This window comes from Carassius carassius, chromosome 23 (assembly GCF_963082965.1).
Source record: "Carassius carassius chromosome 23, fCarCar2.1, whole genome shotgun sequence".
Taxonomy (NCBI): Eukaryota; Metazoa; Chordata; class Actinopteri; order Cypriniformes; family Cyprinidae; genus Carassius; species Carassius carassius.
This window is the reverse complement of record NC_081777.1, coordinates 21270809-21291260: the sequence shown is the minus strand read 5'-3', so window position 1 is coordinate 21291260 and position 20452 is coordinate 21270809. Positions and strand designations below refer to the sequence as shown.

At 38.4% G+C, this 20452-nt stretch overlaps 1 protein-coding gene across 1 annotated transcript in view; it reads left to right on the top strand.

Annotated features, from left to right (window-relative positions):
- Nucleotides 1-20452, top strand: part of hydin (HYDIN axonemal central pair apparatus protein) — a 73703-nt gene that overhangs the window by 26867 nt on the left and 26384 nt on the right. The window contains exons 13-27 of the mRNA XM_059506475.1: nt 57-292; nt 3268-3368; nt 3441-3576; nt 3696-3860; nt 5516-5668; nt 9798-10036; nt 10128-10386; nt 11522-11665; nt 13590-13733; nt 13957-14270; nt 16049-16171; nt 17136-17307; nt 17883-18092; nt 18195-18335; nt 18432-18606. Of these exons, the coding sequence (XP_059362458.1) occupies nt 57-292; nt 3268-3368; nt 3441-3576; nt 3696-3860; nt 5516-5668; nt 9798-10036; nt 10128-10386; nt 11522-11665; nt 13590-13733; nt 13957-14270; nt 16049-16171; nt 17136-17307; nt 17883-18092; nt 18195-18335; nt 18432-18606 (2712 nt within the window). The remainder of the gene's footprint in view (nt 1-56; nt 293-3267; nt 3369-3440; nt 3577-3695; nt 3861-5515; nt 5669-9797; nt 10037-10127; nt 10387-11521; nt 11666-13589; nt 13734-13956; nt 14271-16048; nt 16172-17135; nt 17308-17882; nt 18093-18194; nt 18336-18431; nt 18607-20452) is intronic.

Sequence of the window (20452 nt, the reverse complement as noted above, 5' to 3'; positions counted from 1 at the left end):
ATGCTTGTTGTGCATATTAGTTGTATAATCAAGAAGTCTTCTCTCACTGACCCAAGGGTTTCCGCATACGCTGACATGTCGCCTGAGCAACACTTCAGTGGTGCCCATGAGCTTTGGACTGCGGATCCCTGGAGATGGTATTGGACAGGCAAGCATTACCAGCACGGACCAGGTCGCTCAGCTGAATAGAAGTGAATGGGGATCAGGAGACAAAACCGAAAGGAGACCGAAAGAGTTTATCTTATCCCCCAGCTCAGGCACAGTTCGCGCTATGGCTGAGATTGATATCCAGGTATTTTTTATTCTTTCTGATGCTTAGCCGAGCCATCATCATATTATCTCACTGAATACCTCAAAGCGATTTGAATCAATTTCCCTATGCAAAGCTGAAGTGAGCCGACGAGACAATCCCTATGACCTGTCCGTGCCACAAATATCAACATTCTCTCCAGAGACTGAAACTTTGGTCTTTAAAACTAAGTGCAGCTTTAAATGCCTGTTCAGAGAAGACCTTTAATCCCTATTAAACCACAAACAGCTTGCACTTTTGAAAAAGAGCCTCTGTATTCCATTAATAGAAAAATGGGAGGTGGAATATATTGGAAAAAGTGATAAATGAGAATAGTAGCTCATTCCTCTCTCTCACTCTCTTTCTCTAGGACTGTGATTATCTTACCCATACTCCTTTCACTGGTTGCCAGGTACCTTGCGTACCTGTCATGTGGTGGTCTTTTCCCATCAATGGGAGCTGTCAGCACTTTGGAGGGCTAATCTGTTGGATGTGTCCGCCTGTCTTTGTGCTTTCAGTGATTGTGGGTGTCTCCTGTCAGTGTGCAAATGTGCCTCTCCCACTCTTTGACACGAGTGTGGCTCACAGTGCTCTAATGAGGCCTCAGCACAAGAATACATATTAGGGGCTTGTGGTTAGTCATATTAGTGGAATGGGATGATATTCTCAAATGCCTCACGCAGCTGGCCGGCAGCCTCCCAGACGTGTTAGCATAATAAAAGAATAGCTCCTGGAGAGAACTTTGCCGTTCTTCTCTGTTACATTTCTTGGTGACAGTTGTCTGTGATCCCATATGTGCGGTTTCAGAGCACTTAAAACACTACAGGGAGAGGAATATTGCTTTCTGAACTGTTTAGAATAACACAGTGATCTGTGACACACTAAATTTAGACAAGCAGCTGTTAAATCTCTTCAAAGCTGTTTTAATTGTGATTTAAACAATTATAGTTAGGTGGTTTTGTTTTATGATATGATGACTGAGAGATATAAAATCTTATAAAGAATATACCGTATTTTTCGGACTATAAGTCGCACCTGAGGATAAGCATCAGTCCAAAAATACGTCATGACGAGGAAAAAACGATATATAAGTCGCACTGGACTATAAGTCGCATTTATTTACAACCAAGAACCAAGAGAAAACATTACCGTCTGCAGCTGCGAGAGGGCGCTCTGTGTCTTCAGTGTAGGCTACAGGAGCACTGAGCAGCATAGAGCGACTGTAGATGGTAATGTTTTCTCTTTGTAATTTCTCTCGGTTCATGTCAAATTAATTTTGATAAATAAGTCGCACCTGACTATAAGTCGCAGGACCAGCCAAACTATGAAAAAAAGTGTGACTTATAGTCCGGAAAATACGGTAAACTAGGCCCTACCTTTTAAAGGTTTGGGGTCAGTAAGATTGAATAAAGATTGAAAAAAAAGAATGCTTTTATTCAGCATGAATGCTTTAAATTGTTCAAAGAGTGGCAGTAAAGACTTTTGTTACAAAAAGTTCTAATTCAAATACATCCTGTTCTTTCTAATCATGTCTAATCAGCTCTAATCAGAGTTCTGGCATGAAACTCTAGATGGCGCAGTCTGATAATGACATCATTATCATATGGGACAGCTGATTGGTTCTCTCATGTATCAGTAGCCAATTAGCCAGCAGCCATATCACCCTGGAGCCCAAGACCGGTTGCCCACTAAAGCTAAGCAGGGCTGAGCCTGGTCAGTACCTGGATGGGAGACCTCCTGAGAAAACTAGGTTGCTGCTGGAAGAGATGCTAGTGAGGGGTGCTCACCCTGTGGTCTGTGTGGGTCCTAGTGCCCCAGTGTAGTGATGGGGACACTATACTGTCAACAAGCATCGTCCTTCGGATGAGACGTTAAACCGAGGTCCTGACTCTCTGTGGTCATTAAAAATCCCAGGATGTCTTTCGAAAAAGAGTAGAGGTGTGACCTCGGCATCCTGGCTAAATTCGCCCATTGGCCTCCGACCATCATGGCCTCCTAACAATCCCATATCCGCTGATTGGCTTCATCACTCTGTGTCCTCTCCACCAGTAAGCTGGTGGGCGTTCTGGCGCAATATGGCTGCCGACGCATCATCCAGGTGGAGATACCCCCAGACTATGTAAAGCGCTTTGAGTGCCTAGAAAAGCGCTATATAAATGTAATGAATTATTAAATTATTAATTATAATTAGCTCCTTGCTCAACATTCAAATATGTGACTAGTGCTTGCTCTAGCAGTTTGCCGCATGCTTCATAAATCCTTCACCTTCCCCAGCTCCACCTGTATAGATCTGCTAGGAAGTGATTTATGAATGCTATATGAGGGTTATTTCATGTATGTTATATTTGCAGCAGCATTATTTCTTACATGCTCAATGCAGCATATTGTGGATGTATTGGCAGTAGCAAGTCTCAGTACTTGCTCTGCCGCAGCAGCAGCGTAACAGATCTATTCCGCTAAGACCAAATACATTAACATTGTCATATACATTACCATGCCAATCCCCCCGAGAGTTGTCATGACAGAACAGTTTTTAAAACTGCTCAAATGCAGCTTTGCCATCAGGAATAAATATACATTTTGAAATATATTTAAAATATGAAGCAGTTGTTTTAAAATGTCAGCATTTCAAAATAATACCGTATTTTTTAATAAATAAATGCAGCCTTGTTGGGTATAATGCCCTGTCCCAAATGGAACACTTCATGTGTACTTGCGGTCTTATGGACTTGGCCGCCGCGTGTGCGTAGAGTGTCCCATTGACGTAGAGTGTCGTCATTTTAGTGTTCAGAAGGGTGCTAGCTTGTGTCCCCTTTGTGGTCATTATGCCCTCTCGATACGCACTTCTCCCAAGTCTGCACAGGGGCGAGCTCCACAACAGACTCTATCCGACAGGTCGTGAGGGTTTAGAGTGCGATTTGGGACAGGGCCTAAGAGACCTCTTTCAAAAATCATACCAATCTTTGATTGTTTTGCAGTTAACCTTTTGCTCCAACACGGTGCAAGACTACAATATGGCTTTAGTGCTGGATGTTCAAAATGTTGGAGAGGAAATTTTGGCTCTCCCAATCAAAGCTAGGTAATGTATACCATTTTATAAAGAAATGAAGTGGTTTCCAATCACAAAACTTATATCTGAGTGTCCCTGTAGATGTGTTGTGCCAGATGTGGTCCTCAAGAACCCAGTTCTTCAGTTCCAGGACTGTTTCCTGGGCCGTCCCTATGAGCAATCAGTTGAGCTCACTAATGATACTGATCTTCCTGCTTGCTATGGACTTCTGCCTCAGGTGATTTCTGTAAAAGTCAATGTGTTTTATATTGCAGGCCTTTCAAAGTTCTTAATCAGAAATTAGAGATATGTGTTTTGATGTTCATGCAAATTACACATTTCTGTTTCTCTGTGCAGCCCTATGAGCAAAACCCCGCTCTTCTTTATTCAAGTCCTCATGCACGAGGGGTCATCCAGCCGTACAGCACCGAACAGATTCCATTAGTTCTTCAGGCCAAGACAGTGGGCAGCATGCAGGAAACAGCTTACATTGCTATACTAGGTCGCCAAGACCCACCGTTGGTGAGTGTATGCACATATTATATTTGTGTTTACTTTATTGTTCAAAAGTCTTTTATGATCACCAAGGCTGCATTTATTTGATCAAAAATACAATAAAAACAATAATATAGTGAAATGTTATCACAATTCAAAATAACTGTTTTCTAATTCAACATATTTTTAAAATGTAATTTATTCCTGTGATGGAAAAGCTGAACAACCATTACCCCAGTTTCATTGTCATATCACGGTTGTGATAGAGAATAAGAAGCTGATTGTCTGATTTCTTCAAGCGGTCATATTTACCATGTTTACTATGGTAACATGTTTAGCGTGCATAGTCTTTTGCATCGCTTATAAATATTTCTACCTTGTTTAGGTGATTATAATCCACATTGGATCAAGTTATTTCAAACACTCGCTGCTAACTAAGAGTGAGTTTTGAGCTTAACTTATTTAAAAAAGTGTTTAATGCTGGTGTTATAGCTGTTATCTTTCTGAAATGATCCGCAGTGCATACTCTCTATTTTTATAAAAGCTCCCGAACAAAAATCATTATTATATTTTGATGATATGCAACGTGGAGCTAAACTCTTCAAACGAGACGACAGATAAAATGTTACTTAATAAATACACAATTGTGATAGAGAATAAGAAGCTGACGTCTGATTTATCCAAGCGGTCATATTTACCATGTTTACTATGGTAACGTTAATTTTTAGCGTGCATAGTCTTTTACATCGCTTATAAATATTTCTGCCTTGTTTAGTGATTATAATCCACATCGGATCAAGTTATTTCAAACACTTGCTGCTAACTAAGAGTGAGTTTTGAGCTCAACTGATTTTAAAAAGTCTTTAATACCGGTGTTAAAGCTGTTATCTCTCTGAAATGATCTGCAGCGCTGAGCTCTCTAGACGCGGAGAAACTCTGCCTTTGTTCATAACCCCTCCTCTAGCCCCAGCTGTCCTGCTTTGGCCCAAGGTTTTCGTCGGGCCAAAAAAACCTGGCCACTGGCCCCGAGGAAGCCCCAGCGAGGCACGATCAAGCCCCAGGAAGTGGACCTGGACCTGGCACACACTAGTACGCCCGGTTTAAGCTCGATAGTGGAAACACGGCTACTATTATAAACAGCAGTGATACACATTGGTCTTAAAAAAAAAATAAAGAATTTTATTTTATTTTAATTTTATTATTAAATTGTAAAAATATAATAATATTACATTAAGTGCTTATTAAGAACTATATAATTATATTATTCCTGGGGCTCTGTGCTAAAGAATGCACAGTAAAGAGCAAAAGATCATGTTTTTTTTTTTTCTAGGAAGAGAGGAAGGTTCGTTAAGAGCAGAATCCTTGCTTCATTTTCACATGAGACACGGTTCTCCTTCTCAGCTATTACATGAGATGCTGCATTAAACAGCCTCCCTCTGTCTTTACTAGTGCTGTCATCAATCATCAGCCGCTGTTTACATTAAAATGATTAAAATGGATCATTTCATGCGTTTGAGTTTATGTTCACTGTTAATAGATCTGATAACATAGCAGTTTCCTACGCAGTGTTCGGTTTATGATTTTTTGTATCTCTATCAGTGGAGCATCACAAATGGATTTTATTAAATTTTGGGCAAAAGAATTTAAGTGCATTGCTAGATATGTATTTCTTTTTTCTATAGGAGCTCCTGCTCTCCTGTGTTGGCCAGGGACCTTCTGTCTCTCTCACGGCTGCCAAGCTGAACTTTGGCTCCATTCCCGTGCTGACTGATGTCACAAGGACTTTGCATCTGTCAAACGACTCTCCAATCCCAGCCAGATTCTTTGCTCAAATGGTGGGTTCTATTGCGACAGAAGGGACGAATCGCTTCAGTACTGTTTCTCTAGGGCCTAGTTTCCTCACCTGATGTCCATTCTGCTTTTCTCTTACTATGAGTCCAGAATCATGATCGTCTCTCCATGTGTTGTGAATGATTTTAGATTAGATAAGATTTATACTACATGCCTTTTATAGATCCTAATTTCTCTTAATATCCATTTTTTGTTTTGGCCGCTCTTTATATTAAATAAGCTTCTTTGATTCTCAGCACTGATAAATTTAGCATTAGGCTTTGTTTAATTAATCCCTAGAAGGATTGCATGCAATCAAACACACACATACAAGAAGAGACTTGGAAACATATATAGAAAAACCCATTCAGATATTCAGGGCATCCTAGATTATGCTGACACTCATTGGTAAACTGATCCTCTCTTCTCCTCCAAGGCTGAGGACTTTCATAAGTCCATAGTTTTTACCAAACATTTTCCAGCTTTAGTCGATCCTGAATTTCATTACAGGCGCTCGATAGCATGGCTGAGTGCCAAGCAGATGCTGACAAGAGTGCCACGTGAATTGAAAATACTTAAAACGCAGTCTTTCGCTGTTATGCGTCCATCTGTTCATCTAGTTTCTGATAAACTACTATTGTGAGTTTTTCGGAAAGATATGTCTCTCCTGAGACTGGCTTCCATTGTAAAGCTCTACAGCACGATGAAGTTTAAAGTAATCAATGGTGTTAAACCGTCTGATGCAGGTCTGATCTTATTATTGAAATTTCAGCTGGCTTGTTCTTCACTTGATTCCTCTCTCAAGGGGAAATCGCCCCAACCTCGATCTAGCTCCCTATCGACCGGCTCGTCTATCTCTTTTTCCCCTCTTCTATCTCTCTCCCACTTGCTTTGCCACTTCTCTTTCAAATGAAGACTTACGGAGTCATCTTTGTCTCCCTGCTGACCTCTTTAGTCCGGCGCAGTTCAAATGATCGGGCCTTCTCTCTTCCCTCTATCTGCTCAAAGGCGTTTCCTCCTTGCTGAATACTGAATTTGCACTTTCCCTCTTCCAAGGACAGCCTACTGCTGGTCATGACTGTGTTACCATTGGCTTGTCCTGGGACTAATCTGCAGAGTTTTTTTATTTTTTTTATTTAAACAAATACTATGATATGTGGTATACTATATTAGTTTACGAGCTTAAACTTGATCATAAATATTTTGCAATACACACATGTACAGGAATATGATTACATTATATAATGGGTTAATAGTTTGGCTGGTTAGCATTGCCTCATTAACTTCTGGTTACAAAATATTTACTGTATTTCTGTGTTGATGGCTATTCATAAGTTTTTGCATATAACGATTTATTTTTTTCTTTTTAAGGAATGTTTATTTTTATATTTAGATCAATTAAATCTGAATATAAATTATAATTTTAATGTTAAATATAGCAGGCTTTTAAAAAACAGAAAATTAGCTCTGCCATCACATGAATACATTTAAAAATATGTTAAAATAGAAAAGTTGTTTGAAGTTGAAAGCATATTATATTTTTTAATCAAATAAATGAAGGTTAAATATATTCAATATAACTTTAATATATTCATGATTAGGGCTGTGCCGATCACGATCGGCCGATCGTTATGCGCATCTCGTCAGTAAAGCCGGTTCTCTAATCAGCGGTTAATTCCATCAGGTGCGTGATTTCACATAGAGCAGCTGTTACTACACAGAGCCGTTGTTAACTGAGAAGATGCGCAAATCCACGTTCATTTTCAGCTTTTATTTGCGCATCTTCTCAGTTAACAACGGCTCTGTTAGTGTGTTTTTTATTATAATAAATGGAAATATTATGTAAACGAATACCCTTTGCTGTATAGCTAAAATATCTGGGCGCAGATGACACTAGTAGCCTTGCAAAGTCAAGTAACAAATGGCTGTGCCTGCTCTTACGTTAAAAAAAGGCTGATACATTAAAATATATTTTAAAGGGCTTCTCATATAAAGTGCTGCCAAAACCTTGTACTATCTCTGATGGTCAGTATATTTCTCCAGAATTATTCATTGGGGCTCTGCACAGTTGAATGAATGTGAGATATGAGTAAGGCTCCTCCTGATCGGTCTCTAGCACACTGTCTGCCTCACAAACACATTTTGCCACACACAAATATATAGGTCCTGCATGCCTCAGAATCTATATCAGCTTGAGGAGTTGAATATAAAAAAGTTAGCTGCCGATTCATCTATGTGAGATGTTTACATGGTTTTCCGCAACACTTGATTCTGATTGGACAGTTACATTCTGTGGTCAAAATGTTATTTTCTGCTGATCTGACTGTTGTCATTTCAACTATAAATATATTACCAAATATATTTATTTATGTAATAAGTGGGATAATGTACATTCAGTAACATGTTAATGTATTAGATTGTGCACACTGAAACAGGAAATACTGTACTCTACCTTCAATTTCCTCTCTAAAGTCAATTTTTTTCCTATGGGAACTGTAAAAGGAGAGAGTAATGGGAATGATGATTAATGTGCCAAAAGCTATACTCAGCCATCAGGATGAGCCACACTCTTAAGATAAATAAAACGCTATTAATCAGAATCCCTTAACACACCATCTCCCAGGTTCTCTTTGCTCAGTCAGAAAATCCCAATTAAAAGTTAATGTGCAGGACATCAATCATTTGGCCGCATTATGAAAATTGATTTGAATCCTTCGCCAACAGTTATGAAAAGTAGTGGTACAAATTAAGCAGCTGGTGAGGTGCACTTTTGCATGCAAAGACAAGCTTGCACTTTTTTCTCATTGGTTTATTTCTTGTTATGAGAAAATGAAAGGAAATAATGAAACTAGGGAGAAAAAGTAGGCCAGAGAGGAGGCACTTCACATCTGGGATTTGAATAAGGAAAAACTGCTTATATGCATATCCTCCATGTCAATACCCCAGTAAAGAGCAAATGTCAGACTCTTGGGTTAGTGAAGCACAAACAGTATCCATCCATTAGCCGTTCAGTACTCATTATAAAACTGATACAAGATCACAATTCCTTTATACTATCGCCAGTATTTCCTATTCCCTGTAGATAAAAAGAATCCTCCTGGCAGGACATATAGATGCACAAATGTGAATGTTATCGCTACATGGATGCTCATTTAAATCTCTGTTCAATTACAAGACTTGAGATAAGATTTTGCTGAGCGGTTTGCATTTGACTGGCATTTACTTGTGTTTGAGCCAACCGGGAGGGAATGATCATTAATATTTCTCATTTCCCACTAGAAAACTCATCCACTGTGGGATCATTTCCCCTGAACATTACATAAGACACAGAAGAATCAGTCCACACACATAAGGGAGTTTACCGTTGTTTTGTGCATGTGATTTTTTTTTCTTGTGCCTGTATTGGACTATATATTCTATGAAGTAATGGATGCTTTAGTGTCTCATTGCTGTTTATTAATTCTAAATTATTAATAGCTAGGTGTTTTTTATTTTTTTAATATACTGTAGCTGGTTATTCCTGGACACAATTGTAATAAACGGGAAAGTACAAATTTTTATTTGTTTAGTTGCTCGGTAATAATAAATTATTAAACATAATATATTTACTACCATTTAATTTGGGGTCAGTAAATTTTTTTTTTTTGTAATACTTGCATTCAACAGGGACATATTGATCAAAAGTGACAGTAAATACTTTCACATAGTTAAAAAAAATCTATATATAAGATATCTAAGATAAGATATAAGAATGTCAGCATATTCAAATGATTCCTAAAGGATTACATGACACTGGAGACTGGAGTTAAGTCAACCGAACAGGAATAAATTATATTTTAAAATAATAGATTACTGTTTTCACTGTATTTTTGATCAAATAAATGCAGCCTTGATTAGCATTAAAAAGTGGGGCTATGTTTTTTCACTGGTCCTTATTGTAACCACTTATATGTATATGTCTTGTAAGCAAGATTTAAATAAAGAGTAATCTAATTAATAGGTTTTTTTAAACATTATATGTACAGAATTATTAGAATGTTTCCATGTTTATTATCCTTTTTTGCTGTCATATGTTCAAAACCTCACTATAGAATTAGTGATTTTGTTTTATACCATGTATATGTATGTTGATAGGTGAAGAACAGGTCTCACTGGTGTGTGGATCCCCCTGAAGGGGAAATTCCTCCAGAGCAGAGTTTGGAATTGAAGTTGATAGCCCACCTGAATGACACCTTGCCCTTCCAGGATGAGCTTTTACTAGAAATCCAGGATGGACAGATCTTTAACATTCCTGTGTGGGCCAAAGGAAAGGGTACCACCATAGTCACTGACCGGCCATTTGCTCCTAACCTGGATTTGGGAACTCACTTCAGGTAAAACAACCAATCACATGCAGATGTCCTTGAGTTTAACATAACACATGTCCTCCATTCACAAAAATTCATAGTTGTTCTTATCTTCCAGTTCCGTTCCATGTCAGTACTCCTTCAGAATCACCAATCGAGGACGTCGCACTCACCAACTATTATGGACCACAGAGGGGTTTCCACAGATTCCTAATAGAGAACGTCTGTCACCTAACAAGTCTAGGAACAAGAAAAGCAAGAGTCTACAAACTTCAGTTCAAGAAGGCCCACTTTTCAGCTTATCCCCTGCACGTTTATCACTTGCTCCTGGACAATCAGCTGATATGCTGCTTGAGGGCTCCTCTGACGTTCCCAAGGTATCTACAGTATATCCAGGACTACATTCTTCACAAAAATTTTAAATTTGTTAGCCAACAGTAGTTCCGACTCAATCGGCTGAAGTTTGAATACTACAGTGATGAAGGTCCTGAAAGCCAAACTTAATCCTCTTTTAGTTGAGATGCACAGAGCTGTGTATTGACTTCCTCTCTAGAGCATTACAGAGGTGCATGCCTCCCTGAGTCCTTATTGATTTCATAGTAAATTAGAGATGAGAGAAGGTCAGAATGAATATAGGCCTGCCTTGCTGCCTCCCACGCCAAGATGCTGCATTGCATAGCCATCAGTCGGTCAGCTGTCAGTGTGCCAGCACTCAGGCATCATAGAGAAGTGTTCTGTTTTAGTGCATTTCTAACAAGGCTGAGCAGGCTTTTTAAGGTGCCCCTATTATGGATTTTTGAAAATGACCTTTCATAGTGTTTAACTCAGCTCTTCTCTGAATGAAAACATCCTGCAAACTGTTAAATCTGAAAGTGCTCCGTGTATAAAGTTATTGTCTCTCAAAAGAAAGGGTCGACTCTAAATCATTGAAACGAGTCGTTTTTAAAACGAATCCCAAGCCGTTTCATGTTGACATCAACATGAAACATTAGCTTATTGCCTGCCACTTATTGGTATTTTCGCTTGGTCTGAATGAAAATGCAAATTCATTCTTTGCAACTAGGTGCTGCTTTTGGAGCGGTAAAAATAGTTGTTTCCCCGGTAACGCTGTACACAAAGCAGCACTGCGCTCACAAACGTTGCTTTATCAGGCATTACAGGCATGATGAAATGAAAATGAGACCAACCACTGCAGATAACAATAACGCAAAGGAGGGGTTTGGAAAAATTAATCGTTGAGTGAATCGTTTGGGAGTCATTGAGCAAGTAAGGTAAAAAATAAATGCATATTATAAGACAATGAAAGTGTTTTTTGACCTTGCATGCATGTCAACCTGTTGTTGGGGACTCCCAAAACCAAAATATTGACCTTTCATTACATATAACAGGGGCACTTTAAAAAAGATACTTTCAAAGATGATTCACATCCATTCATAAATTGAGAATATGAAAAGGATCTCTTTTGTGTAAATATATGATGTGTCTTTAAATGTGTGTGTTTATGAATTGCAGGTGGTTACAGAGAAACTGGTATGCTATGCTGTTGTCGGGCGTCAGTATGTGAGAGAGTGCATCATATCTGCAGATGTCATATGCCAGTTTGTCTCCCCAGCAGTAGACATCTCCTCACAACAAATCAATTTCTATGTGGAAAAGGTTTGCAAAAAGCTCTCTCTACCATCAGGTGTCATTATAGGTCAGAATTTACTGTAAATGTATGTATTTATATTTTACCTGTAGATCATTTTTTCATAATATTTTTAGTTTTTAGACCCCCAATCCCTCAGAATTTTTGGTTTATTTTCTATTTTGTAGTTTATTTTCTAGTTTTTTCAGTTTTTCAGGGTTGGCAAAATTAATATCCTAACTGGTGTCATAGATGCTTAATATTCTGAAATTTCTCTGCAGTCTAGTTTTATTTAGTTGCATTTTCATGTTTAACGCAGATGAGTTGTAAAGGTTTTAACCTTTGTACTAAATTAATTTGTGTATTTTTATTTCATTTTCTATTTTCTATTAATAATTTTATATATTAAAGAGGTAGTTCACCACAAAATGTATTCACCCTCTTGTCCTTCCAAACGTGTATGACTTTCTTTCTTCTTTGGAAATGTGAGAAATGTGTATTTCCCCCCATACAATGGAAGTCAGTGGTCACCAAAACCATTTCAAACATTCTTTCAAATATCATCTTTTGTTTTCTGCAGAAGAAAGAAAGTAAGTCATACACGTTTGGAATGACATGAGAGTGAATAAATGATTATAGATTTTTCAGGTTTGGGTGAAGTGTCCCTTTACTTATCATTTTGTTGCTATTGTATTGCTTGTGTATGATAAATATCAGGTCCATTATCTGTGCCGCAGCTTAGTGGCTGTACATGTACCCATGTATCAAATGTCCTTTCACTTTTTAAGAAGTACGAGATGCTTTTCTTTGTGCTGGAAAAGATAGTTGTCAGTGTGTGGTAAGACAGAGGCAATTAACTGCTCCCCTGTACAAGAATTAAGCCTAATTTATGAATGGTATAGAAGAAATATCTATCATCTGTTCATCAAGTCAGTCAATTTCGATTCATTTGTAAGTCACTTAACTGCATAAAGACAAGATTGAGGCATAAGCTGATGTCATGGTCTATTGGAATTGAAAATAGATGGCTGCCTCTAATATTGACAGTAAAGTCCATGCAGTTGTTATGTGGATTCATTCAAATGAGCCGTCCAAATTTACTTCTCATTGGCAAAATGATTGTAAGTGAGCCGAGGTGGCAAATTCATTTTAACCCCAGCCCACAGCTCAGCATTGGCATCTCAGGTCCTCTTCTGTTTTTAAAAAAGCTGTAGAATAAGCACAGTGAGCTCAGGGGGAACCATCATTATAATGAAAATGATTTTCTGTCTGCCCTATTTCACTTTTATTATTTCTCTTTCAACACACACACACACACACACACAACACCATCCCCCTTGTCAGATTCCTGTTCTCTCCATTTTTTTGCTGCAGACATACATATTTTCATACACGTCTTATATCTTCTGACAGCTGCTTCCGGGCGCCTTGAAAGTATGCATCTTAGAACTAAAAATGCTAATTTATTTCAGTGGCATTCTTTTTATCTGATTCTGTCCCATTCGTCCGTGTTTTGACAGCCCATGCTGCTAGATTTACTGAATGCTCCCTTAGTAGAGCTTGGAGGAATAAAGCAATTAAAGAGAGCGAGTAGGGAATGGAGAGACAGAGATGAGAGGAAAGTGGAGGAAGAGGGAAACCAAGAGAGTAGCGGAGAGTGAAATTTGCCTTTTAAGTATTGACAGTAATATTGCACAAATAACTTGTATTTGTGGTTGAAAATGATGTTGTGTCTATAAGAATTAATAATAGCTACTCTCAATATTACTTCCTCCAAGCCTACCTCTGTAGTTTCAGAAATTCTCAGTCTTGTACTGAGACAAATTTTCAGTTCCTATGCAAGATTATACAGTACTTATGGTCACAGTAAATGTGTACATTCACACACACTAATCCTGTAGTATATTGTGTTATATATATTGTGTTTTTCCAATATATTTGTCTAACTCACAGGCTCCAGATGTGTCTCTGGTTCCATTGTATCAGAGGCTGGTTCTGAAGAGCTTGTCCTCCCTAAACCTCTCCATGGAACTGACCTTGCATGAGCCTTTTGGATTGTGTGATTATGAAGGGGATGAACTGTATACAACCTCAAAGGTAAACAGGTGGAGTTAAGTTGCAGTTTATAGACCAGTAATGGCAGTGTAATTAATGGGGGCCATTCATTTTTTCTTCCAAAAAGCAAAAAGCTAAATAAATAATCTTATATAAATAAATATATGTTTGCATGCAAGTGTGCAGGTAAGATTGAAATGTTTTCCATTAACTTGACGTGCATTTTTGGCCTTTCAGGCTGAGTTTAGTTCTTCTTTTTCTCTAGAGCCTGGTGCTGGCTGTCGGAGCTCAGAAAGAGCTATGGGTGCGTTTCAACCCCATATATCGACAGGACCGTGTCACCCGTATGATTGAGGATGTGCTGGAGTTCTGCTACCACAGTCACCCTCAGCAGAACAGGGTAGTGCTGAGGGGCGAGGTCCACTTCCCTAATCTCAAGTTCTCAAGCACCACATTGGACTTTGGCTGCATTCTTAACAACACAAAATCCCGCCGCAAGCTCACCATGACCAACTGCAGCCCACTCTGTATTTCCTACCGATGGGCCTTCCTTGTAGATCAACAGCATTGCCATATAGGGTAGGATTTGAAGTTATAATATAAATAAACCTTAAAGAGATAGTTCACCCAATTGAAAATATTTCACAGTATACACACCTTCCTGACTAATTTTCTTCTGAGGGACACAAAACAAGATATATTGAAGAATATCTTGTCCATTAAATCAGACCCTAGTGACTTTCATTGTATGGACAAAATCATCTTTCAAAATTTTGTCTGAATACAAAGTGATCTAGTTTTTAGTCCTTTAAGCATAGACAAAAATGGTTAGAAGCACAGGGACACCTCTCTGCTGAGTGAACTTGGCTGTGCCTTGGTTTAATTCCAAGCCAGTGCATTTTTAATGTGGCCTGTCACAGTAAAAGGGACAGAACGTAAAGACTTGTGCTGAGATTTAGCAATTCAAAAGCTGCATAAGTGACTTCTTGAAAAAAATGTTCAAGGAGTATCGATTTTCTGTTGACAAACAACAACAACAAAAATAAATAAATAAACGGGGGGGAATTAAACGACTCCCAGAAGAGCCCCAAAAGATTAAGCAGTCAATGCTTTAATTCAGCACTCAGCTGTTAAACACGGACAGACGTCCAGTCAAGCCTTCCAAGCCCTGTGAGGAAATGCAGTAACTTACTATAACTGGATAAACGGGTGATGATATATGACAGCTCACACTTTGCTGATGGAAGTGAGTAGTGGAGAAGCATGTGATTAAATAATGGATCATCAGCATTTACAGTCTCTGTGGTGTTCAAATGCAGCACCTTACAATAACAGTCAAACATTTGATCTCGTGTTCTCAAATAGAGCGTTCAGTTCCATGTTATGTAGCAATTATAGGGTGGTTTCACACCTAAGTCTTCTATAAAAGAACCAAACCCAGACCCCTTTAAGTGGACCAAGAGGTGGAACAAGTGTTCACACTATTGCAGTTCATGATACAGGACTCAGATATGAACAATTATGTTCATGTTTTGTAAATATCTGACTAATCTTAAATATAGGATGTTAGAATTAATTAATTCAGTTTACTGGTGTTCATTCACTGTTCAGATTCAGCTCACACTGATTAAGCAGGGCAATCCTTGACGTTGCTGATTCTGATTGCAGTATTTGAAATAATCAAATAATGCAATCTGAAACAATGTCAAGACATTGTTAGTGAATGGTTTAAATCTAGTGGTTTTAACTTTTCCCATTGTATTTTGTATTATATTTCACAGGATGTTTTCATTAAATCCATTTAATTATTGCAGTCATGTGCATTTTTTGTCTTATCTCAAAGGCAAATATATCCAAAACCCTCTCAGCTTTACACGCATGCTTATGGTTTCCTGTTTAAAAAATAAAAATTGCTTGCACAAAGCTTTATTTTAAATCTCAGCTGTCTATAACTTTAGGTTGAGTTTTTATAGTTTTAAATTGTTGTTTAGTGGCTGCCATGTCCTGCGTCGGATTAATCGATAAGCCTCTGTGGGGCTACAGTGCAAGCCAGTGAAGATTAATCACTTTCTGCACTGCTATTTGCTTCCTACCTCCTGCATGATCCAATAAGACTATGACCTTTCCTATCAATATCACAGGGGTTTCAGCATGCATTGTCCGGCCTGCTAATTAAAAGCCTATCAGTAATTAAAACCAAGAGCGAAGCCGGAATTATTGCACCACTTTGTTGATCCATTTGGGCTCCCGACACATAGCGGATTTCTTGCTGATGGACAGTTTTTTTTCTGTTTGTTTGTTTTTGTGGTGTCTGTTGCTGATATGAGACTGATTACTTTTTCCTTCTTTTCTGGTAGGTTTTTTGATGAGACGAGTCAAGGGACTGATGGAGACGCTGGGGGGAAAAGAAAGGAGAGCGGGGAGGCGCAGTGGGAGCTGTTAGAGCTGAAAGAAGCTGACGGCAAGACGGACACAAACAGGTCTGAGAACAGCATCTGTGTGAGACTAGAGGCTGACAACTCCCTGAAGCTTCTCTGATAATAAGCAGGAATTATGAGGATACATATAAAGTGGGATGTTTATCCGAATCTCATCACGTTAGTAGACCTTTGAGTATTACCTCACCTCCTCACTGGTTCTCCAAGTTGATAATGAGAGTACAGAGCGTAGCCTCCTACAGAATCATTAGATTACTCAAGAGCACCCATCATGTATGCACTCATATCTAGGAGGGCAGGTAAATGTGAGGCGTTATCTGTGCGTTTGTTGAGCGTAGCGAGTGTGTCTGGCAGCACATGTCTCTTGAGAGACTTTGAAAACACCTGCACCAGACTTCCCTAGCATCTAAAACACTCTCTACACTGTCATTTGTTCCGTGCTCTCAGCCTGGTTCACAGAGATGTTGGTTTTTTAGATATGGCTGGTGTTTTCAATTTCCAGGGGTCCTGTGGAGCTCATTCATTATCTGTACTAAGTAATCACATCCTGGCTAATGGAGGAAAAAAAGGAAAGATTTTTTGATTTAACACTGCCCCCTGCTGACTTCATTCATTATAACATCCATTGTTAAAACCTGCTCACCTTTAATGCAACTTTCCATCTGAATAGTTTTAACGATATTAGATTTGCTTTTTTTTGTGTTTTTTTTGCCGAATGTGAAATATTATGACACTGATTCCATCAAAGCTTATTCTGAGTGAGTGTGGTTCTTATTATGTTCTTTTCCATTTCTTTAAAGCCTGAGACTTCCCATGTGAACATTTCTTCTGATAAATTACATCCATTCAATTATTTAATGCTTTCTGTAATTAATGGCCATCTTGACAGACCCAATTTGGTTTCCGTCTGACCCTTTAGGCGGAACGAAAACGTGAAGTAAGATAGATGGAGATCTGATGATTGCTAAAATCCCCTAATAATGTTTCATTGTTTATGTTTTTGCAGGAAGGCTGATGTAATCATACCTCAATTGGAAGAGGATGAATTGCATCACGGAAGCTCCAACGGACAGGAGCAGAATAGGAACTGCTTGACACCAAGGCCACTGAGCACAGAGCTGGGAAGCAAACCTTTCAGTCTCACAGCCAATGGGCATCCGAGTGTGGGTGTGAAAGAGGTTGGCATAACCTTGCGTCTGTCTCTTTATGTTTACAAAGGCTGTTTCTGAAAGCTTAGGCATGACTTTGCAGGCAGTGTTTTGCAGGCAACTCCCAAAACTTTGTTCAGGACAGATTTTTTGAGACAGCTTAATAGTTTAATGATCTACAACAAAATAGAGACACTTTAGTGATAACTAAGCAATTATTTATTTACTACTACAATACTAATTTCTAGCTAGAAATGACATTACAAGGGGAAAGGCAGTCAAAAACATACAAACTGACCACTAAATGCAACTAAATTTTTTAACTCAACTGTCACATAATCAAATGCACAGGATATAGTGGGATATTACAGGATACACCTACGCTGCCTTCAGAAGTTGGTCAAAAGAAGTTAACTCAGTTGACAGGATGTGGAACAGTGATTAGATTCAGATATGCCTTGTTTCCTTCTTACATCCAGATGATGCCTGAGGAGGGAGAATTTTTCAGCTTTCGTATGGAGCAATATTCTCTAAACATATGATGTATTGTACAGTTTGAATTGCCTCTTTTTCATGCAATATGATTATACTCATCTATTTCGTAGGTGTTTGATATCTCATCACTGTATGGGGAACTACAGCCTGGTGACACCAAGCTGGTGACATTCTCATTTCTCGGCCACGCTGACATCAGCACGCATGTGTTGGCATTGTGTGAGGTGGAAGGAGGGCCCACCTATGAGATCACACTCAAGGGTCAGGCTTCCTTTGTTTCATATATGCTGGACACAAACGACATTGACTTTGGTTTACAGGTAACTACACACTTTCACAATAATAGCAATAGGATCTTTTCAGCAGTGATACTGTATGTATAAATGGAAAATTTCATTCTGTTTTGTTTCCTATAATCACAGTTGTTTGACCATGTAGCTGAAGCACAGATCACTTTGAAAAACACAGGGAAAGTTGGCTTTGATTTCTCTACTCTAACTGGAGAGCAAGGACTCTTTGCAGAGCAACCCTTGCCTGGTCAACCTCTCATCGTCCCCAGCAAGGTGATATGTTCTTCATGTTTTAATAAACTGATGACTTTTCATCCATTATGTATCAAATTTGTGGCATCAAGTGTCATGGTTGTGTTTTTTTTGAAGGGTCACCTAGAGCCGTATGCAGAAATGAGTCTCAGTGTTTATTACCTCCCAGGGATCCCAGAAGTCTTTCACAAGACCTTTCAGTTGCAAGTGGCCTTCTATGAGGCCGAGAACATTACTGTAAGAGGAGAGGGTATTTTCCCTCGACTATGTCTGGACCTCCCTAGAGACCTGAGTAAGTTCTGTCCACAGTTTTCACAAGCAGCACAAACATTTATAACATATGATGTTTTATTAACACAGTTCGGGAGGAGAACATTCAGATAATGAACCTAATTAACAAGATAATAGGTGTACATATACACAGCGGGGTGGGGGGTTATGGCTACTTCTGGGTTCGGGCCAAAATTCCGATCTCAGAGCCCTCCCCTCAGACAGCACGTCATATACACATAACCTTTACTCTGTTTATTATATTTAAGTGTGAGCTCCTGAAGTTTTAATAATGAGAAGTGATTATTGAGCAGCAGTGTTGGGGAGTAACTAGTTACATGTAACGGCGTTACGTAATTTAATTACAAAATTATTGTAACTGTAATTAGTTACAGTTACTAAGAAAAAATGAGTAATTAAATTACAGTTACTTATGAAATTTTTAACGATTACAAAGGGGATTACATTTGAATATTTACACACATCCACATACAGATTTAACTGATTTCTTTCCCAAATTGCACTGACTATTCTGAGACATACCGACCTAATAATTTCCGGGATGCGGAAATACAGTCTGGTTCGTAGAATCCAGTCATAAAAACAAAATGCCTAACGCGGACGGAATATGCCACATTTTGGATGACTAAATCAAAAGTAGGACAGTACACTTGAATCAAAACATGAAATGGACTAGGCTATAGTGTCTGTGAATATAAAGCCCCAAAAATGCAATATATGACTTGCACATTCTGCATGTCTGTGGAAATCAGGCGCGGACTGGACACCGGGAGAACCGGGACAATGGTGGCCTGGCAGCCGATTTTGCCCCACTATTTAATATCATTATTGTATAATTGCCTGCCGAATGTACTAAAGCGATCACTAAAGCGAGAGAAAGTGAGAGAGAGAGAGAGAGAGAGAGAGAGAGAGAGAGAGAGAGAGAGAATAGCAGAGAAGCAGAACTCCTGTTCAGGGTTTCAGGTCAGTTTCATCTATAAAGATGCTTTTTTGTCTTTGTTTTTTTATTTATTTAATCAAGCAGCAGCACATTGCTTATCAGTCATCACTCAAAATACTATATAAAGGACATCATTATTATCAGTTGTAATGTTACAGTAGTAATTTAGCTGAAAAAAAATTCAGATTTTTTTTTATAGGTTTAGGGGGAGCTACGACAGACAACACCACAACCCTTACGAAAATTAACATTTTAATATTTAACTATAAATCCAGAGAAAATGGTTATACTATTGTTTAATTGTGATAACCAAAAATGTAAAATTATTTCACAAATGTATTTATTTAAAAATAAATACAAATCCATTTGCAAAAAAAAAAAAAAAAAAAAAAACAAGGTTATTTTACTTTTATATAGGCTAATAAAAGCATGGTTAATTTTTTGTAAGGGAAAAACATGACTCGTGTACAGTATTAGGATTTTTCTATAAAGATATTGTAGTATTGTAGAGTATTGTATTGTAAAGTATAGTCTTGTTCAATCTTGAGTATTAAAGTCACGAGAGAGATGGATAACAGGGCAAAATAAAGAGAATGAAGAGAAAAATGGAAGTGAAGGTGCAGTTCAGGAGAGAAATTTTAATTATTTTGCATGTCCCCAAATTAAAGATTTAAACCTTTTTTATGTCAGGTCCATACAAAAAATAGTTTTGTCCATGAATTTGTTTGTATGAGTTTGAATTTTCCAGTCTGAGTTTTTTTCCCAGTCCGCCCCTCCTGTAAATTAATGGCAAAGACATGGTTTCATTTACTACACATATATAGGCCTACTGAAGCTCGCAGTGTTTTCAACCTCTGCCATCTCAATATAGGAGTACACGAGCACATAAACATAATTTCTAGAACTG